General features: G+C 41.3%; 1 protein-coding gene across 3 annotated transcripts in view; it reads right to left on the bottom strand.

The window, feature by feature from the left end:
* The window catches only part of pitpnm3 (PITPNM family member 3), a 156,512-nt gene that overhangs the window by 107,866 nt on the left and 25,397 nt on the right, over nucleotides 1-23,249 (bottom strand). For all 3 annotated transcript variants that reach the window (XM_032545116.1, XM_032545115.1, XM_032545114.1), the window contains exon 2: nucleotides 16,939-17,034. In XM_032545116.1, coding sequence (XP_032401007.1) covers nucleotides 16,939-17,034 — 96 coding nt within the window. The remainder of the gene's footprint in view (nucleotides 1-16,938; nucleotides 17,035-23,249) is intronic.

A 23,249-nucleotide genomic window follows, 5' to 3' on the forward strand; every position in this document is an offset into this window, starting at 1 on the left:
GAGCTTGCAAGTACCTGAAAAAATGGCTAGAAGGAAGACCAAATTTTGATTGTAGTTGCGTGAAGGAAGCAAAGTGATTATTAATGTATAAATCCTTAACAGCAACTATCCCCTTATTTAACCAGTGCTTAAAAACTACATCCATATTACCTGGCTTAAATGCTGAATTCTGACAAATCGGGGCATAGATGGACAAGCCAGGGAGATTCAATACATTCTTTAACTGCTTCAGAATCCTGAGTGAATTTCTTAGTATAAAATTATCCTTCAGCAACTGAAAGGACAAAGAAGGATTGGAAAACAATACTGCAGCTGAGGAAGAAGAAGTAAGCTCCAATAACGCAAGGTTTTCGTTCAATGGCCATTTGGGTAGTAGCGAGTCAACCACCTCACCCCTCGAACAGAACTGAGTCCAGAAAACCCAGGATCTGGCATTACACGCCCAGTAATAGTATCGAAAAACAGGAAGGCCAAGGCCCCCCTCCGCAGTAGGTTTCTGTAGGTGAGACTTTGATATTCGAGGGTGCTTACCAGCCCAGACAAAAGGGATTATAATAGAGTCTATCATCTTAAAAAAGGAAGCAGTGAGATAAATGGGTATATTTTGAAAAAGATAGGTAAATTTCGGAAGGAGCACCATCTTGACAACATTGATGCGACCAATCAATGAAAGAGGAAGGTGCCTCCACATGTCAGCCATGGATTTAATTTTGTTGATTAAATCCAAAAAATTATATTTAAAAAGGAGTTTAGGGTCTCTTGTGATATTTATCCCCAGATACTCGAAATGACTAGTGGAAACTTTGAATGGCAGATTGCTAAGAAAAGCAGCGTTCAGACCATTTGAAAGAGGCATAAAAAGACTTTTATCCCAATTAATAGTATCTGATTAGACTTTTTAATCAATTGACAGCACTAACTTAGACATAAAGTCTAAAGAAGAGTTAATGTTCCTTCATTTACTGAAACATTAGGCAGAGTGTTTATTGAAGAAGATGAGAGCCGTAGGAGCTAAACAAGTTCACTGCGGGGACAGAAGGTCAAAAGTGAACTCAAAAGTTTCCAGGCATGTGAGAGTAAGTGGGGCACACTCATGACAAATCCTTATTGAAAGCTATTGTTTGCTGAAGCCTCTTTTGACTTTCATTTGGGCTGAATAGATAAAACACTACATATAAAACACTTGTGTAAACTTGTAAGTGAAATCTAAAAGGACGTATACCTCTCAATTTTTTGGCATCTAGTTTAAATCCCATTTTGAAGCAACAACTCTGACCTCTTATAAAACCAACCACCTTGAGATTTTGCAAATATATGCACATTTGCATGTATTTGAAGGAAATAGATAAGACATGCATATAAACACTGAATGTCTCGAACTTTTCCAGATGTCGCGCATCAAACAGCTTTCGTAGTTCCGTCAAGGTCACAATAAGACTCATAGTGCTGTATCATATTTATATAACCTTACAGCTTTGTGCTCAGCATGCAGCTGAAACAGAGAGTCGTTTTATCCAGCCGCTCTGGCCCTGCAGACATTATATAACAAACAACTTAGCCGTCTCTCCTTTAGTAGCTCAATAGTTGGCTGTTTAGTTTTCTTTTTGACCTCCAATGACAAGGTGAGGTCCGACTCAATTTACATAATCCACATGTTTGCTTTTATGATCTAATGGACATTTTTTTTATTTGATGCGTGTTAATAAACAAAGCACAGTGATTCCCAACGTCGTGAGGAAGCAGCTCTCTAATCAACAGCGGTCTTATAGCTTCCAGGAACATTTTACCTCCAGAAGCAATTTGTTGTGGCATTTGAGTGCTGAACTTCCTGTCAGTCTGAATCTGTCAGCATTCCCTCATTATTCAAATTCATGTCATCAAGTAATAAATCTGGATTAACAGAGTCGCCAGCGGCTCGCATTGATAAACAACGTGGCGATCGACTTGGCATTCATTTCAGCTGCTGCGAGGCACAGTCGGGCTTGATGAAAAGTCACACTGCACTTAAAACTGGTGCAGTTTTAAAGGATTAACAGTAAACAAAGTTGGTGTGGTATTTATCTATTTGTATAAATAGCCGGTTGGGGTCTTAGTATTGAACTGAATAGAGTGCCGTAAGAAAGGAGATAATACATGAAATAGATTCAGAGCATCTTGCGGTAATGAGGAAATTAATTAGTCAAAATATTAATTAACAGAAGAGCTTTAAAGTAGAAAAATGGCAAAGGTTCTAAGCTCTGCATCTATCATGTACATAATTATTGCTGAGATCAGACCAGGGTGTCACGTCGTCTCTCACGTAACAACCGCAGTAGATTGGCACAGGGCATGATGAATTGAAGAGTGTGCATATTAGTGGTTTTATTTTTATTTTTCTTAACCTAACTGTTTAATGGAAGAGGATAAGAAATGAGGAAGGTGATTTAAAAAGTAAAGTTTGAAAAACTCATCACCCCAGTCCTTACACTGTAGCTCAGAGAGGAGACTTTAAATGCTCCTGTTAGCTTATAAATCAATGAATGACTTGGCACCAAACTACATTAAAACCTGTTGTTGTATCAACCTTCCAGACCTCTGGTTCTGGTCTTCTCTGCATTCACAGAACCAGAACCAAACATGGAGAAGCAGCATTCAGCTTCTATGTTCCATTAATCTGGAATAAACTTCCAGAAAACTGTAAACCAGCTGAAACACTGAGTTCCTTTAAATGAAGACGAAAAATACATTTATTTACAGCTGCTTTTGATCAATAATAACTGGAGCATTGATCAATATATTTGATGTGTATTTGCTTGATGATGGCATTTGATGAATTGTAAAGTTTATTGCTCGTTTCCCAACTGGTGACTGTATGATGTTTTTAACAGTGTAAAGCACGTTGAACTGCCTTGATGCTGAAAAGTGCTACACAAATAAACTCGACTTAACTTCTTTATTTATCATCCTTCACATTTATAATGCCTCCGGTAAAGATGTTCAAAAAGCATTCAAATAAATTCATCAGTCTCTTCAGAAGAAAGAGACTGATGATGCATGATTGTCGCAATAGCTACGTGTCAAGGGGACACGTCCCCCTCACATTAGAAAAATATTTGTTTGGACGGCTGGGTGTGTGTGTGTGTGTGTGCGTGTGCGTGCGTGTGGGGGTGGGTGTGTGTGTGTTGCACATGACCAAAGCTTTTTCTTGGGACAGCTGTGTGCATGTCAGAGGAGTGGATCAACGGACGTGACAATGTCTAACCATCCAGCTAACAGCTGTGCTGCCTCCACACCAACACAAACACTGGCTGACACGACAACATCCGCTGATGGAGATCCAGCCCCGGCGTCTGTTGTCATGGAAAACAACATGCGTGGATGTTGACAGGTCTCAGATCTGCTTTGTTCACACCAACATTTGCATTTGGGATATTTGCATGCCTAAATTTCAACGATTTACCAACAAAAATGCTCATTAGCACATACAGAAGAAGGAACAAAAAGACAAAAAGGACTAGTTCCTGTGTTTGGATTACTATTCTTCTCAGATTCATGTCTTTACTCTAGAATTCAAGGGTATTCTGGATATTCTTATTTTCTAAGAAATAACTAAAAATAGTTCACGCTTTGCAAACATGATGCAAGATTCAGATGTGCTGATATTTGGCGTCTCTCCTGAGTAGATCAGTGAACTATTTTTCCGTTTGCAGTCTTTTTGCTAAAACTCTCAGGAGGTAAAGTGAGTGACCTGATAATCTGAGTTCAAATCAGACTGGTGCAGTCAGTAAACACTTCTACACACAGATTAACTTTTCATTTACTTTGGCCTAAAATATTAGATAATTGTCTAACTGCTTTTTTCTTTTTTTAAATGAAAGACAAAACAGGAAAAAGTTCACGCAGGCTGTTACAGTTGACACATCATGACATGATGTTCCATGAACTAGTAATCACTTTCTCTGTGTAAATACACCCTGAATTCTTTCACTCTTTGTCAGATCCTCCTTTTGTCATCATCTTCCTTTGCCACCAGATTACATTGTAGTGTTTGGTCACACATTCTATCTTACTATGTTACTTAGTTAAGTAAAATTTCTTCAAAGATATAATTCATATAATGTGTTAGTATGCTTACATCCTGCTATTAGTTCATCATCAGTTCACTGCAGTGAAAACACAGACAGTCTGTGTTCTGTGAGCATGACCTATAAAACACGAGGCTCTTGACAAAATTGGCTTCCTGGGCAAGAATTGTATTTGTCTTTGAATCATGAGGAAGTCGTATGACGGGACTACATGTCGAATGAACTTGCATTCCAGAGCTGCAGGCTGCTATGTATGGAGATGGGAGCAGATAAAGACCATGGCTTGGAGGTTTGACGTACACAAGTGATGATGAAACGTAATAATGCCAAACATGGGAAGTGGTGGGTGTGCTGTTTACACGCTTTATAAAAAGGCAGATTGCCTGTAGTTTTGGGGGGTAAGAGGAGGCTCTGATTGGCTTTGTTCCCTCTATACAAGCATTTAAAAGGGGCAGCATTGTGTGTTTTCCAGGCACAGTGCAATTTTAGAACATAATTAAGTCATTATGTTGCCCTCAGTTGTTACAAAAAATGCTGAATATATCAAAAGTGACTTGAAAGACATTTTAATTTGTAATGTAACCCTTTCTTGAAATTGGGTCTCTTTCTCCTAAACTCCTGCTCGTTCTGAAACGCTGCCATCAGGAGGTCATCTGAAACGTCGCTCCTGACGGCGGAGGGGAAATGGACTCTGGTGAGATCTGAGTATCGGCAGAGTGAAGAACAAGGTCTTGTGTCGAAGAAAGTGAGCTTAGTGATGTTGGAGATGCAGAACGCCAGCGAGGAACGGGTAGAGCTTGAGGTGTTGGTTGGATGTAGTCGTTGCGTGTCGCAGAAGTTGAGGAAACACAAAGACATTGGAGGATTGGAGCGGACGATGAATGGAAAGAGGATCCTAAAGATTGCCTGCTATGGCGATATGATGTGGTTATGGAGCAGGAGCTGTAGACAGGACTTGGAGGCAAGACTGCAAGAGCGCGTGAGGAAGAACTTTTAGGAGAAACACAAAGGACTAGATGTACGGAAACAGCTCCGAGGATCAAGATTTAGCTCCTGTTACATAGCAGCTTGACAAGCTTGATGACTTGCAGGTGCGCAGGAGCACGCACCGCACAGCCCCGCCCTCCAGGGAATAACATGGTGCTCTGGCAAAGAGAGAAAATACCATGCAAGCACAAACAATCCCAAAAGTCCTACACAATGCAAAAAAGAATTGATTGAATTCAATTTTCCAATCAAAATTAATATGGTAGCCACATAATTTGTCAGGCTGTCAGGCAACTGATAAACAAGACATGCACAGCTTCAATATCTTGAACTGTTGAGTTTCTTTTTTTCATGTTATTTGTTGAGCTACAAACTGTGATTAACCTAAATATGTAATCTAGCAAACAGTATGATAGAAGAAAGGTAGATTAGATATGTGCAACATTATTAAGGTCATCATTAGCACACAGACTATAAAGAATTCACCCATTAAACTGGAACTATAAGAATCCCACAAGCTTGTAGTGATGGTTAATGCTTTAGGTCTATGTTATAAAAAAATTGCCACTTAATGACACAAGTAAGTAAGTGGCTATCTGATGTGTGTCGAAATGTAAACAACTGTAAACAAGCTCATCCTGAATTTCCTTCTAAGGAAGGCATTCCTCACACTGAGCCAATGTTTACATTTCAAATAGTTTCCCTTCTCTCTTTTGCTGCGGGATACTTCCTCTCTTTACTGAGTCCTAACTGGGCGTCTCACTGACACAACAAACAGTTTTCATTCATATTCTTTTGTTCTTGTTTTTAATATCTGTTTCTCTATCAAGTGTTTCCCCCTTAAATACTTATCTAGAGACTGAAGATGATGCTTGTAATTTGAAAGAACTGAATTGGAGCAACCTAATAGTTTGATAATAACCAGGTAGGAAAGACATGGGTTTTAAAACATGGTATGCTAAAGGTTTATGCAAAATTTCAGATATATTTGATAAAGGGATTACGATGAGTTTTGATTATTTGAAACAGAAATTTGACATTCCAACTAAACATTTTTTAAGTTTATGCAAATCAGAAGTTTTGTCTTGGGTACTCAAAAGTCTCTAACATTACGTCCCTACTCTTACTTCTATAGAAGAACTGGGAACAAATTACCATTTGAAGAAGGGCCTAATATCCCGCTTTTATAGCATCATCAAAGACAGAATCCCAGACATCCTCAGGACACAAAAGACTGGCCTGGTGTGAAGACTTGAAATGTAATATATCAGTAGAGGAATGGCAGAGAGCCTGTCTGAAGGCACAGACACAATCTATTAATACTCAATTTAAATTACTCCAATACAAGTGGTTGATAAGAACATATGTTACTCCAACATTACTAAATAAATTTAATTCCAACATTCCGGATACATGTGCTAAATGTGGAGATAAAGGCAATTTGATTCACTGCCTTTGGGAATGTCCTGAGATCCAGAATTTTTGGAAGGAGGTTTTGGATAAAATTTCACTTATCGTCGGTACTAAACTCAATCCCTGTCCTAGGTTGTGTGTCTTAGGAATTTTTCCCACTCAAACTCAAATAAGCAAGGTTGATCAAAAGTCCATAATTTACTGTTTGGTGCAGGATAAATATAGTATAGCCAGGTCCTGGAAAGCTGTAACCAGACCTCAATTAAAAACTTGGATGTCTACATTATCAAGCTCTCTTGCCTTGGAGAAACTCACCTTTATGATTAAGGGTAAATACTGTGTGTTCAAAAAGATATAGGAAAAGTTTTTGCTATTCTTGGAAAATATAAATACTCATAATGATGAATGACTGAATGTACTCTGGCTAATTTTGCTTATGTTTTTTATTCTTATAGTGGCTGTAAGTCTGTTATCTTCATGTTAATTCAAAATGAACTCACTTGCTCGAAAAAATGTACAAAATTGAAACACTGTTGTCTGGATGCCTAGAACCAGGGAGGACGATGCCATCACCTCATACCGAGCTTGTGGACTGTGATTAAATCTCTTGGACTAAGTCCAACTACAATCAACTTATGTTTGTCACCTTGAATGTTTAAATTGTTTATGTGTTTTCTTTTGGTTTTGTTTGGCGTTTTGTGCATTTGCGAGTTACTTGTCTGTGTGTCTCTTTTGAAATAGAAAAGACAATAAACAGATTTTTGAAAAAAGGAGAAAGAATGCTGCAATGGCAGCAATTTAAAAGTGATGGAAGTTTCTTATATGTTTATGAATCTTTGCTGGTCTTTATTAGCTAACCCGTCAAGCAACCAGAAAACAACACCAGAGCTCTTTTGTTTTCAAACATGGATACAGATGGTTAAAATTAAACTCCACACATGTATTATCCGGAGTTCATAAAATGAAATGGAACCTTAATGCAAAGTATATTCAATACCTGCTTAAAGGTTATTAAACTGTACTTTTGACCTTACAAATGACCTTTGGAATGAATATTCTAATTTCTTAAATATGACTGTATATCCCTTTTTAATTGGTAGTGCATGCTCCCATCCCCACATATTAAGTATAACAAGTCATTAAAGTAAATGAGAACATGTTCCTGTACGGCTGAATTTTTTAAATAAATAATTAAAATACATTACTGTAAATAAGACCCACAGATATAATTGTAAGATTGTTCTCCTTATTTGTGTCGTTTAACTACATGACAGAAATACATCTCTTTTCTTTCACACCCAGTTGAAAGATTTCCTGGCCCACTGGGGAACGCTGTGCTTTAAATAGTGTGACGGTGGAGAGGTGGAGAGGTAAATCAGCCCTCATGCGGCATCTCGCTCCGTAGTGATTCCTCCACACGAATAGGTGACTCGACAATGCTCTGACAAAATGCATTTAAAGGAATGTCAGAGTCAGCTCTGCAGGAGCTGTGATGAGGATAAATATTTAATGCTTTCTTTCACTGTGTGCTGGGAACATGCTGGTTTTAGAGAATAGAATATGCAAGGGAATTTACAGAGAGTACTATCTTGAGGCACAACAGGGGGAAAAAAGGAAATAAAACGAAATAAAATCATTTTAATACATTTTCCATATCTTTAGACCTATGAAGAATTAAAGCCTTACAAGTAAAACTTGGTTGACCACAGATGGTGTGTTAAGGTGTTTTCACACCTAAATGTCCAGTAGATTCAGTTTGAACATTGCAAAATTTGTTAAATTTTCAGCTGGAATGGTTCTCTTTCACACTGTACTGTCAAATGAACAAAACCTCTTGAAAAACCTGTTCACCCTCTCACCTGTGGCGGCGCTGCACCAAGAACCACTGAAATAAACGACACGAAAAGCTCTGAAGAAGACACTGAGCGCATCTTCTTCCAAAAATATAAACAAGACTAGCATCAGATTTGACCAGATGTGGGCTTTCTCTTTTGTCGTTGGTTAAAGACCAAGAGCCATTTCATCCACTAGTGATAGACTCGCGTGTTTGTTTTGTCACTATTTACCCAGAATGCCCTGCGATATAGTCCACTTTCCGGTCTGATTGGGGTTCACATATGCATTCGAACAGCACCGGAGTTCACGTCAACCGAACTAAGGATTAGGTTTCTCAAGCTGACCGGAGTTTTCATCTTTGGTCAGAGTTCAATTACATATTTACACCTCCAAACAAACTGCAAACAAACTGAAGTTTGATTAAAGCAGACTAAACTGGTGTGAATGCATCCTCAGACACCATCAGATTTGTTTCTCACTGAACCACATTTTCACTCTGCCTACTACTAGATTTTGAAATCGTATGTTATTACGCAACTCCCGGACACTAGACACCCTACTACAGGATATTGACTGGCCTAATGTAAAATAGCATGTTCTAAAACATAACTGGTAAGTATCTCCATCAACAGACTCTTGGGGATAAGCACACTGAAGTGGATAATTGGATGGGTAAGTATTCTCCTTCTTCTCTAATGAACTCCCTCTGGGACCATGAAAAGCCAAGCAGTCAGACTAATGTGTGTCTCTTTGTGAGCATTCAGATGTCTGATTTTGTTTAAAGCAGCTGAACAGCAAGAAAGAAAAAAAAAACAGCGGTCGCAAAAATCGGGGTCTTATGAAGTCAAATTTTATGCATTTCAGTAAAAACCATTAGATTTTTCACTTTAAATATTGCCAGTCATCACTTCAACAGACAGGAAGACAGCAGTTTCACTTTTTTATCTTGTTTGAGAATTTTCTTCTGAGTTTTTACATTGATGAGGTTACACAGCCTTTCTAGAAACGGTTTTATATTGTGGTATAAAACCATAACATGACATAAAAAATTAGATTATATATGGACTTTAAGTGGTCTTCTACTCCTTTCTACACATGATGGCGTAAAAATGTTCCCCAACTATTTTAAGCATCCACATAGAATGTTATTAGCACTGCATCTCGCCACTGCCCTAGTTTCCACCAAAGGAGTTCACCAAGCAGCTCCAATATTCAGGCTCCATATCTATAAATACAGGGCCATGAGCAAGGGGCCCGATAAATAAAAATCAGTGTGCAGTGCACTCCCTGTGGACTACGACTCCCATTTGGGGAAAAGTGCACAAATAGTCTGGTGACTGAGAGGTCAAGGGAAGTTTCGAGCTCTTCTTTTTTCAGGATGCAGCTCAAATTCAAAATGTACAAAACGGGTCAACATCCTTGTAAATCCGGCCCTGAAAATGTATTTGTCACACTGTCCTAGAACTGTTTGTGGTTATAAGGCAGGGAAGAACAATTGAAAAGCAGTGGCTCAAAAGACTTTTATAAAAATGTTACAATTGTTGCAACACAACTGTAAAAGATATAAACATAAGACTTCTTATTGTGAAACCAGAGTCCAAATTTCATACAACAAACAAGCAAAAATCTGGTATGACAACAAAATAACATTGAGCCTACAGCTAAAAAAAACACTTCTAACATCAACATGTGAAAAGATCAGCCCTGTACAGCTAAGATGTTGATTTGTTTTTTATTTGTTCCAATAAACCTAATAAATTAGCTATAAATTAGATAGATAGAATTTGAACCAGGTAAAGCTGAAATTGTACCACCTGAAAAGTTCTGGGTAAACCCTATTTACAGACAAATAAGATTTTTATTATTTTAAATGCAAAATGTATATATTTTTTGTACAGTTTTGGCTTAATTACTGCTCTGAGTATGCTTTTTGTTTCTCCAGAAAATAGCCTTTAATAATCAATCCATCATGATTAATCCGATTAAATTGTTTCAGCCCTACGCCTGCAGATATTATACAAATTACAATTTCATAAGATGCCTAAAAAGGAAACAGTAAAAACAAAACTCTTTGGTAGGTGGTAGGAAATAGAATGCTCTAGCTTTTCCGAACACTCCTGAGAGGTTTTTTTTTCTGCTGCTTTCCTACTGAAATGAAAGCAGCAAGGATAATAATAATCATCACACTGACCTCCATATATTTCATTTCTTCCCTATTCATGCGCCACATATTATACAACACAAAACTGAACGATGAGACTTGTCAGAGATACCAGTAACACTCAGCACTCATCCCTATCGTTACTGTTTCACAACCAGTCTAGAAGAAAAATTACAAATTACACAGAATAAAGTCAAACATAAAAACTGCTATTTAAACTTGATTCAAAAACAGCTAGTTTGACTGAAAAATGTAGATGATTGTAAAGCAGTTATACAAAGTAAAACACCTTTTTGGTAACAGAAATGACGTTTGACCGGAGAGCTGCCTCTACATGTCGACATGCACCGCACATTTATCAGAATGTTCCCGACTTTCCAAACTACGGGCTTGATTAACTTGCTTTCACTTGCAGTTTTTCTCACCTGCCAATCAAAACATCATGCATGACTTCAGGCAACCTCAGTCCGACACCCGTGTTGACAGCCAACAATAACGGAAGGTTCAGACAAGAAAGACTTTTTTTTTCACACTGAAATCAGAAAATACCGACAGATAAAGACACACAAACTTCTCAACACCCTCCATTTCGAGGATCGTCCTACTACTTCCAGCCCCAGATTCTTTTCACTCTGCATGCATTTTTAATTCCCTTTATGAATTCACTCTGTTGTAAAATTAAGAGTATTCACTGCACCATAGGGCCTGAGTCACAGCGTGGTTAATACGTCTAACCAATACTAAGAAAATAGTTTAATTACATATCATTATGTGTGCAGATTGAGCAGCTGTCTGGAATTTTTATGTGGCGGTCTGAGTCATGGTTTCAGCTGCTTTATGGCTTGCTGCCAAAGTGACCTTCTCCACGCTGGTGATAAGATCATCGAGCCAAGAAGTCAAGAGTGTTGGAGCGCAGTGGAGGGTCAGCAGCTGCAGCCACGCGAGAGGGGAGAACAGGAGCGCAGGCCTGCATGCTTCGCATATCCGCAGATGATAAACGGTATGCTGAGGGACGGAGTCACATTCCAGCCATGTTAAAGCAGGATTTCTTCAGGACGAACAACGTGATGGAAGAAATTGTGATGAGTCAAGGCAACAGCTGACAGTATGATGTAGCAGCGGCTCCTCCTTTCAAGCCTTCTGGTTTTCTACACAGCGGACATTGTTATTCTGCGTTGTTCCCCTCGTAGTGGAGCTTCCAAGCTTCTGCCAGACGCAGAAAGGAAAAAAAGAACAACAAAAAACAGACTGCTGAGTCTGGCTGCCAACTCCAACTGCATCAGAGCTTCGCTTTAAACATTAATACGGACTTGTGAGGCGGTCCGAGTGTGCTTTTTATTCGCTGCTGAGCTGTGAAACTAACCGAATCTTTTTGTTCTTGTCTGCTTGTTACTGAATGCAGAATATAAAAGAAAAAAAATCATAGTACAGGCATGTTATCACTTCACAGTGTGTTGCACATATACAGTGCCTTGTGTTCTAATGCATATTAATGTATATTTGGTGAACTGCAGACCCAAACATGGAGGAGCAGCATTCAGCTTCTAGGCTCCACTAATCTCCAAACTCCAGAAACACTGAGCTCCTTTAAATCAGGGATTTAAAGGGCAACCTGTCTAGAGTTGCCTGGAACGTTGATCATTATATTTGTTTGATGATTTTAATGATGGCTTTTGACAAAATGTACTATGCTTTTGTGGTGTAAAGCACTTTGAACTGCTTTGTTGCTGAAATGATCAACCTTTTTCTTCAGATACATTCACAAATATCATCACGTTTTTATATGATACTAAAGCAAAGTATCATATAAATACTTTGCTTTATTTATATAAATAAATAAAGCAAATGTTTCACTTTATAAAGTGAAACATCTTTCACTTTATAAAGTGAAAGATGTTTTTTTTTTTTTTTACATTTTCACAATTAAAAATGTTAAAATTTTTTCATTTATATTTAGACTCATTTAGTATGATACCCCTAATTAAAATGGTTTTGTAACTAACTAGCAATTAGCAAACAGACGCTAATCTATTTGATTTAATTTCATTATGTGGTTAAAAGTGTAATTTTTGAACCACACATTCCCGCTTGTGGATTTTTCTGTGAAAGACGACTCCAAAGTAATCGAGGAAAATTTCCTTATTCAATTAGAGATTTTTTCTTTTTTTGTAGAGAATATTGAAAATATTCAATTGAGACTGAAGGTTGGAAAGCCGAAATATCTAACAGCAATGTTACATGATATGCTCTTGGCTGTCGTTGGCAAAGCAGCCAATCCAGGAGTGGTATTCATATTTGATGTGCGCCCAAGAACGGAGATAAGACTGTAGATGTTAGCGTCTGTGTCAGGATCTGTGTTTTTCCGTGTTTAGTTAGAGTTTTTTGTGTCCTTGAGTCTCTTCGTTGTCCTGTCCTCCCCTTGATTGTTCCCAGGTGTGTCTCGTTCTGTGATTACCCTCCCGTGTATTTAACTCCACCTGTGTTCCTTGTTCCTCGTCGGGTCCTCGTCAATGTTTCGTCAACGTCAATGTCTAGCCTTGTTGTCGTCAGTTTGTCCATGTGCCTGCTGCTCGTTGTTAGACTTATTTATTATTAAAATTCATCATTCATCATACCTGGGTCCGCTGCGTCTGCCTCACCACCAACACCGCACCGCTTCATGACAGTAGGACCCGACCAAACCGAACGGTGAGGCACGCTATTTTTATTTTGACATCATGGACCCAGAAGAATTAAAGGAGCTAACGGATACCATCGGGGAATATAAGGAGGCGATGGCCAAGCCGTACGCTGCCATCCGACGCCTCGGTTTCGCCATCCGTTTGGGCTTGTTGCTGGACTATTGGGTTCCTCGCTTTCCGCACCCGGGGTTGGTGGAGTTGCAGAGGGAGGCAGAGTGGGAGCGTATGGCGGCTCTAGCCGTCATGGCTGGCGAACCTCTGCCTCCCAAGCCGCAAAGTTTCTCCGCCAGCCCAGATCCTGCTCCAGTTCCGGGACCAGCACCTCCAGCTCCACCCGAGGCCGTTCCAGCCGGCGTTCCAGCCGGCGCACCGGAGGCCGTTCCAGCCGGCGTTCCAGCCGGCGCACCCGAGGCCGTTTCTGCCGGCGTTCCAGCCGGCGCACCCGAGGCCGTTTCTGCCGGCGTTCCAGCCGGCGCACCCGAGGCCGAATCAGCCGGCGTTCCAGCCGGCGCACCCGAGGCCGTTTCAGCCGGCGTTCCAGCCGGCGCACCCGAGGCCGTTTCAGCCGGCGTTCCAGCCGGCGCACCCGAGGCCGTTTCAGCCGGCGTTCCAGCCGGCGCACCCGAGGCCGTTTCAGCCGGCGTTCCAGCCGGCGCACCCGAGGCCGAATCAGCCGGCGTTCCAGCCGGCGCACCCGAGGCCGTTTCAGCCGGCGTTCCAGCCGGCGCACCCGAGGCCGAATCAGCCGGCGTTCCAGCCGGCGCACCGCAGGCCGAATCAGCCGGTGTTCCAGCCGGCGCACCCCAGGCCGCCCGGAGACAGCGACGTGAGCCGCCGGTGGACCCGGCCCCTCGTCGCCTTCCGGATCCGTCACCTCCGCTGCCATATCGGAGACAGCGACGTGAGCCGCCGGTGCACCCGGCCCCTCGTCGCTTTCCGGAGCCGCCACCTCCGCTGCCCGCTCGGAGACAACGACGTGAGCCGCCGGTGCACCCGGCCCCTCGTCGCTTTCCGGACCCGCAGCCGTTTCCCAGGCTTCGCTCCGGCTCACCTCCGCAGCCGTTTCCAAGGCTTCGCTGCGGCTCGCCCCCGCGGCCGGTTCCAAGGCTTCGCTGCGGCTCGCCCCCGCGGCCGGTTCCAAGGCTTCGCTGCGGCTCGCCCCCGCGGCCGGTTCCAAGGCTTCGCTGCGGCTCGCCCCCGCGGCCGGTTCCAAGGCTTCGCTGCGGCTCGCCTCCGCGGCCGGTTCCAAGGCTTCGCTGCGGCTCGCCTCCGCGGCCGGTTCCAAGGCTTCGCTGCGGCTCGCCTCCGCGGCCGGTTCCAAGGCTTCGCTGCGGCTCGCCTCCGCGGCCGGTTCCAAGGCTTCGCTGCGGCGCACCCGAGGCCGAGTCAGCCGGCGTTCCAGCCGGCGCACCCGAGGCCGAGTCAGCCGGCGTTCCAGCCGGCGCACCCGAGGCCGAGTCAGCCGGCGTTCCAGCCGGCGCACCCGAGGCCGAGTCAGCCGGCGTTCCAGCCGGCGTTCCTTCCGAGACTCCCAGTGTTCCTTCCGAGACTCTCAGTGTTCCTTCCGAGACCCAGACCCCCAGCGCTCCGACTCAGACTCCCTGTGTTCCTCCAGAGACTCCCAGTGTTCCTTCCGAGACCCAGACCCCCAGCGTTCCTTCCGAGACTCCCTGCGTTCCTCCAGAGACTCCCTGCGTTCCGACTTTGACTCCCTGCGTTCCGACTCTGACTCCCTGCGTTCCTCCAGAGACCCTGACCTCCAGCGTTCCTCCTGAGACCCTGACCTCCAGCGTTCCTCCTGAGACCCTGACCTCCAGCGTTCCTCCTGAGACCCTGACTCCCAGTGTTCCTTCCGAGACTCCCTGCGTTCCGACTCAGACTCCCTGCGTTCCTCCAGAGACTCCCTGCGTTCCGACCGAGACTCCCTGCGTTCCACCCGAGACCGAGACTCCCTGCGTTCCACCCGAGACCGAGACTCCCTGCGTTCCGACCGAGACCCCCTGTGCTCCACCAGAGACCCTGCCTCGGGGGGCTCGTCGTCGCCGTCTGTGGGCGGCCCCCGGGACTCATCGCCACCTCCAGCGCCGCGGACGGCCGCCGGACGGCCTCCGTGGTTCCCGCCTCCAGCGCCGCGGACGGCCGCCGGACCGCCTCCGTGGTTCCCGCCTCCAGCGCCGCGGACGGCCGCCGGACCGCCTCCGTGGTTCCCGCCTCCAGCGCCGCGGACGGCCGCCGGACCGCCTCCGTGGTTCCCGCCTCCAGCGCCGCGGACGGCCGCCGGACCGCCTCCGTGGTTCCCGCCGCCGCGGACGACCGCCGGACCACCTCCGTGGTTCCTGCCTCCTTTGCCTCCGCCCACCCTGTGGGTAGTTTTTTGTTTGTTTATGGACTCTTGGCCCTTCTTGTGTTTCCGCCCACGATGGTGGGTAGTTTTTTGTTTTTCTGGACTCTGGCCCCCCGTCCAGCGCCCCTCCGCCCACCCTTGTTGTGTTTTTGTTTTTTCTGGACTCTGGCCCCCCATCCGGCGCCCCTCCGCCCACCCTTGTTGTGGTTTTTTTTTTTTGGGCGTCTGGTAGCCGCCCTTGAGGGGGGGGTACTGTCAGGATCTGTGTTTTTCCGTGTTTAGTTAGAGTTTTTTGTGTCCTTGAGTCTCTTCGTTGTCCTGTCCTCCCCTTGATTGTTCCCAGGTGTGTCTCGTTCTGTGATTACCCTCCCGTGTATTTAACTCCACCTGTGTTCCTTGTTCCTCGTCGGGTCCTCGTCAATGTTTCGTCAACGTCAATGTCTAGCCTTGTTGTCGTCAGTTTGTCCATGTGCCTGCTGCTCGTTGTTAGACTTATTTATTATTAAAATTCATCATTCATCATACCTGGGTCCGCTGCGTCTGCCTCACCACCAACACCGCACCGCTTCATGACAGTCTGTAGATGTTACAGCTCCTGCTGTAGCTCTAAAAATGTCTCCACTGTGCATATTTATGTATATCAAGACTTATTTGGTGTGTGAACCATTAAAATAGGATTTCTCAAATATTTGCAGATTTTAGCAGCTTTAGAATTGGCAAAATAAGTTACATGTTATATCTAAAAAAAAAAAAAAAAGAAATAAAAATACCTACAATAATCCTAGAAAACAGAATCTCGAGGAATCTGAACTCTGGAGCCAAAACAGAGGAAGCAACAACTTTAAACGAAATGTAATGGTCAACATAAAAAAAAAATCATAAACTTCTGATCAAAATTTCCCCCTCGTCACTTCAATAAATGGTGAGAAGATTCTGCATTTATTCAAAAGTGATCACATTCTGGATTTAAGATCTCATTAACATTCCTCCGTTTCCAAGTAGCACCTGCTTTAGTTTGAGCACCGGTGTGTCGCTCTCACCATTTCTTACCTTGTTTACCCCAGATATTATCTTCCAGCATTAGAAAGATTAAAAAGTGAGACTCCCTTCTACTTTGATAGACAGGTAATCTGACCATGAGGCTGTTATCCCGCACTAAATAGTGCTTACTGGTGAAATAAACAAAAAAATGTCACCGTTCTGGACTGCTATGTTTCTTAAACGTGGCATATATTTGTATTTATTACCATTTGCTGTGACACTTCTAAATAAAATCCAGTCTTTTTACAGTTTACATAATTAGTGAATAAATGCTAAAGCTATTTGAAAAAGAACTCATTTTGGAACATGACAGGTAAAAGTGTCAAAGGATTTACACGCATGAACATAACACCAGATAGTTGGGAATATATAAACCATCAGAAATGAGAGAGGAATAAAACTCAGTGTTACCTCTGGCGTCAAAGAACTCCTCATCGGAGCTTTCGACGGATTCTTGTGCGATGTTCTGCAGACGCCAGTGGGAGGCGCTGTGCTTTCGCCCCGCACCTTTGGATGAAAAACAGACACAAAATCTATTTTAGACCAGGTATGGCTGGCAGATTTAAAGCTATTAATCACAGAACTCACTATGGCTGCCACAAACGATTATTTTTAGTGATTGATTATTCCATCGGCTATTCTGACAATTAATCGGATTTTTTAAAAAATCTGCAGATTCTCATTTGACCACTTGAGCTTTTTCTTTTAACAATATGAGAAAACCATCACAAGATGAAGGTAAACAAATAATTCAAGTCCTTTTCAAACAGGAAAAAACATTTCACTGTCAATAACAGCATTGATTTTTATCGGAAATGCAACATATATACATATTTTTTTGTACAATTTTGCCTCAATTCCTGCTCTGAGTGTAATGTTCCTTTAGTAATTGGCTTTTTTTTTAGTTTGTGTACTTCAGTTAACAATTAATACTGAATTGGTCGACGATTATTTCAACAATCGATTCGTCACAGTTGATACGATTAATCGTTTCAGCCTCAGAACTCTGACAGCAGTCAGATCACGTTTTTCTTTACATTCTCTCCCTTCTTTTTGCGGCCCTGTTGACAGCTCTGAAGGTCTGCGGGGAAAATACGAGCCGAGAGCCCCTGGCAGGAACTGATGGCTTCTCAAGTGTCTCCTCAGGATAAAAGACTTAAATGAACTTTCTGTCGATTGGCGCCACGGCAGAGAAGTGTCACAACAAGAAACCTCGTCACGATTTTCCACACATCTGATTCAGAAGTGGAGTTGAAAAGAGGCTTGGTGTAATTCTTGTTTGTTTGTTGGCAATATTTGCCTCCGAGCAGCCGTCTAAATGCTTTACAAAGACTCAAGAAGAAGCAGATTTTCTTTCGAAACTCACAGGCAATTGGCTGCAATACAGTAAAAACCAATAAAAGAAAATGTCTCATAGAAATTAAACCATGATAATATAGAATAGGACAAGTTTTTCAAGTTGAATAGATGCATGTTTTTTAAAATGTTACACAATTTAAAAAATGCGACTAAGTTCTTCGTAGGTTTAAAGTTGCTACACACCGTTTCGACAACTCAGTTTTCAGTCGCTGGACTAAACAGTTTTCTATGCCGTGTTCAAGGCTTTGGGAAATTGATTTAGAAACTAAACTTTTCCACAGATTCATCCCTGACCGGTTTGGTACTGTATGTTCACTGGTTTTCACCAATATTCTAAATTTTCTAACAAATATCAAAGGCATTAAGATGAATTGCATACAGATTGACTCTTTTTACTATTTTTTTTAAAGTGCTATTTTTTAGGGGTATTATAATAAAGGGGTTAAATACAATTGCAAGCCACACTTTTCATATTTTTATTCTTAAGAGAAAATAAATTCCTTCCATGAAAAAAAACAGACTATGCTTTATGTTTCAGTCTGTTAGAGAATCCTAATAAAATACTCTGAAGTGTGTAGCTGAACTGTGAGAAAAAGGAAAAAAGTATCAATACTTCTGGAAGGTAATGCATGTATGCTGATTTCAATGTATGTACAGAATGCAATGGAATTTAATGCTGCGTTACAGAACAGCATCCAGCCGCTACTTTGGTATTTTTTCAGCAATGATTAAAGCTCCTTCCAGAGTCGACACACAGCAGTGAGAAAACCGAGGCTTCCTCCACTTAACAGATGTTATTTAAGATAAATATCTCCATTTCTGCACAAAACCTTGCAGTCCAAACTCCAAACAATGCATTTGTCTCTTAGTCCAAACAAATTCACTGAAGGGGACTTTTTAAAGAACACTTTCCTCCTCATTTCTTTCTCACCAAGAAATATAGTGCAGATTTTTTTAGGGCATTAATTATCATTTCCCATTTTATCATGAAGCCAAGCTTATAGTTGTAAGCTTAGGCCCAGAAAATTTATTGAAAGTTTTAATGATTGTCATAACTCCAGAAATTAGAGTGTTACTGAAAAGTCCATTTATTTCACTGAGTGAAACACAAAGATTAATGGCACAGATTTATGCTCTCCAGCCATTTTTCTGTTCATTAATTAAGAGGAAAATCATAATTAAGATGTGACATTTTTTTTACATCAGACCAATAAGAAAACAGTTGCAATGCAGAAATTTGGGCTTTATGTAAAAACATGTTGAATACCTGCTTCGGTTAAACAGCTTCCTAATGGTGACCAACCGCTTTGACGCCTTTCAGTTTCCATGCTCACTGTCCCTGTCAAAGTTTTCAGTTACAAATATATAAGTACAGACAGTTGTAGAACCACAGTGTTGGTTCTGTTGGACCTCAGCACAGCTTTCCACCTTGTCCACTCAATTGGTTTGAATCTTAGGTAAAGAACTGGGATTTCTTTGTGCGAATAGGTAGCTTCCAGTCAGAGTGGACAGAGGTTGCATGTGGAGTACCTCAAGATTCAACCCTGGGACCCCTTCTATTTAATATCTAAATGCTATTGTTAGCTCATTTAACAAATAAGACCAGTTACTATATTTTATGCAGATGATACATAGCTCTACATTACAATGTCACCAGTTGATTCAGAACCCAAATCAATGAGTGGATGTGCCAAAACTTTCTCCAGCTCAACAGAAACAAAACTGAAGTTATCAACGTTGGACCTAAAGAGGAACAATGGAGAGTTTCCAGCTTCAGTTATTACAGCTGGAAACTAGAGATGAGATCCAAAATCTTGATGTAGTGATGGACTCAGACCTGAACTTTCTCAGCCACATAAAGACAGTTACAAAGTCGGCCTTCCATCACCTGAAGAACATTTCCGGGGTTAGAGGACTTATGTCTCAGTGAGATCTAGAGAAACTCATCCGTGTGTTTATCTTTAGACACAACAGTGTCTTCACAGGTCTGCCTAAAAAATAAAAACAAAAAAATCAGACAAGCTGTATCTGATCCAGAACTCTGCTGCTGATGTTCTCACTAAAACAAGGAAGATAGAGAACATCACCTCAGGTCTAAAGTCCTTCCACTGGATCCCTGGAGCTCAGATACTAGAGTTTAAAATACTGTTGTTAGTTTATAAATCACTGAACGACGTAGCACCGCAATACATTAAAGATGTTCTGTTGTTGTATCACCTGAGCCAGAACCAAAGATGGAGAAGCAGCATTCAGCTCCTATGGATCAAATTTCCAGAAAACTGCAAAGATGCGGAAACACTGAATTCCCTTAAATCAAGGCTAAAACCCCAACTGGTTAGAGCCACCTTGGATTCATTATAAATGGAGCACAGACTCATTATAGTCCTCATTCCTATCGTTCAGAACACATTTTCTAATTTATTGACTGTAGCGTCCTGCAAACTCACTGCAGCACCTTAAACATAACACCAGGATCCAGTTGATGATCCTATACGGCGAGGAGAATTACTACCTCCACAACATTAATAATTACATCTAGCAGGCTAGCAACAAGCTGGATCTCTCTCTTCAAAGTTTTGCTTTGAAGCAGCTCTGGCCACCAGCAAATGATTTTCCAGGGGGTTCCAGGAAGCCTGAACCAGTGTGGAGCTTTTAACCCTGCTGCCATTCAGAGCAGCCCTGGAAAATGAGCGAGGAGGCTCAAGCAAGGATTAGCTCAGTCCCTGAAAGAGCATTTATTATGCATTAGCAATTAGACCACCGGCAGCAACCATAGAAATATTTTCCTCCCATTCCAGACAACAATACCCAGTATGGAGGACTACTTTGCAGAAAATTAAGATGGAAAGCAATAGCAAAGTTCATTTCATTCAGTAACTTAATTAACTAAGGGAAACAGACAGATTGGATACAGATCAATGTTTTCAAGCCTGTATTTCTGTAATTATAGTTATTTTATGCTGATAGATAATAAAAGCATATTTATTTCTCGGTGGATTAGAATATGTTTAATATCCGCAACAATAGTTGTTATTCTTCAAAAGCTACTTTTAATCTGACAAACTAGCTTAATCAGAACACATATTCTAATTTTTTAAATATGAATGTATTTTCCACTTTACTTTACAGGACAAGATCATCATATTTACCTCTCCATCCATCCATTTTCTCTACCAGCGTGTCAAAATCTACAAACACCAAAAGAATGAAACATAAATGCATCATAATTGGCCTTCCAAAGCCCATGGAGGCAACCGCCACTGTTCGCCACAGTTCATCAGGTGAGAAGATGTTTTCTTTTGACAGCTTTTGTCTTTACGCGTACAAAATTAACCACCATCTCTATATGATATTTCTGTAGGTTTAGCTACAATAATTAGCTTCTTCTTTTCTGTCTCTGAGCAAAATGAACTGTCTGCTTGTAAGAAATAACATTTTCACATCTATATCATGTGAAAATGATATATCTGGATTTGCGATAGAGCGCTTTTAATCTCTCTGTAGAGTGCCAGTTGTTTAGGTCTCAATGCAACATACAAAAAAGCCTTTATTTTGGTCTTTAGAATAAATAAGTGAGAAAGCTGAATACAACTGCAAAGGAAAAGTGGAAAAATGAATGACATATGACTTTAAGCCATCAGTATGGCTGCTTTGAGGGGGAAAAATTAAATGTAATGGAGCAAAAAGCAGGTGGAAAGCAGAAATTTAAGGTCGAAAGAGTTCACAGTGTTTTCCAACAAAACACTGTTTGAATCTTTTGATTCATGTTCCAGCTTTGTGTCAGACTGGTTCCTCCACAGTCTGCGACATGCAGAATAAAAACAATCGGAGACAGAAGCAAATGTGAATTTAGTGTTTTTGTTATCTACCTGATCAAAGTTACAGTCTTAAAAGAATTTATTCCCAACTTCCATTTTCCCTCCCATCGACCCACAGAGTTGGCTGTTATCATTTACACCTCCCACGTTTTTATAGAAGAAACCTCCTGAAGCAGTTCTAGAGCAGAACTGATTGACTAGAATAGCTCTTTACATCAGGCTTTTCAATCATAATCACATGATTAAAGAATGCCAACAATACCACCGACGTATTTATTCTAACCTTGCTTCTGGAGCTGTTGGACTTTGAAAGTCTCCGGGTGCAAAATTTGAAATCTCTAAAAGCATCTCCACCGGATGGCCATCAAACGAACGTTTAATTTGCTGAACTGTGAGTCTGCAGACTCAACTCAGCATGCAGCCGATAAAACGCGTGGAGTAGAAAAGAATTCAGGGAAAGCAGCTGAGAGAAAATATGTTCCTTATATTTTTGCTTCTGGCGCCATTTAATAATGGATCAGCTTGGTTTAAAAGTATTGGTCCACTTGTACGGAATGTGAAGAGTGCCAAATTACAACAATGATTATTTACTTATTGACCTCAGAGGCATTCCCAACTTGGAAGAAGTTGTCTTGTATTGCTGTTTGAAACAGCCAATCAGAGTCCTAACCCCGCCCACTGAGTCTGATTTGTGAAGCAGACGGTTTAAATTAATTCATAATGCGCTTCAGCACACAAACATAGTTTACTAAATTATGAAATAATTATATCTAGTTTTTAAAATGAATGAAATAAAAATAAAATAAAAATCATTTAACTGAGGCACATAAAATTTTATGTTTAATAAACTGTTTCTGTAATTACCTCTGCTGGAATTTGGCACTCTTCATTCTCCATACCCTTGATTTTTTCTTAATTTTTTAAAATTAGAAATACATGTTTCTAATACTTAAGAAATGTTATATCATTTTGATCAAATACAAAATGCTGTCATCAAATGATAATTTTATTTAATTATTGAGTTAAAAACAAACAAACAAACAAAACAATTCAAACCAAACCATCCTGATGTAAAACTACAACTGGTTCCATGTTAAATCATTAATTAACTGGGATTTATATAGACTGCACCAAAAACTCATTCAGGAAGTCACAGAAGCAGCCAGAACATCACTGAAAATATCGCAAAACCTCATTTACCCCAGGTAAGATTATTGTGCATTTAACAGTAAGAAACTGACATACAGAGAAAAAAAAACAAGAAGAAAATGCTGTTGTGTGGCTGATCACATAATTTTTGTTAGCATTGTTTCACCGTAGAACCTTAGCCTGAAAATCATCATAACAGAAATAAAGGCTTCCAAACATCTATCTGTGTGTAATTAATCTTTATAATGTGTTTCATTTAATGATAAAGATCATGAAATAAATAGCCTTGTCAATAATATTCTAGTTAATCATTTGGGTCTATACTACAAATGTAACCTGAACTGAGAATTTTTCAAAATAATACGTGCTAAAGCACAAAGCTTTCTAAAAAAAATA

The sequence above is a fragment of the Xiphophorus hellerii genome, chromosome 18, assembly GCF_003331165.1.
Source record: "Xiphophorus hellerii strain 12219 chromosome 18, Xiphophorus_hellerii-4.1, whole genome shotgun sequence".
NCBI lineage: Eukaryota > Metazoa > Chordata > Actinopteri > Cyprinodontiformes > Poeciliidae > Xiphophorus > Xiphophorus hellerii.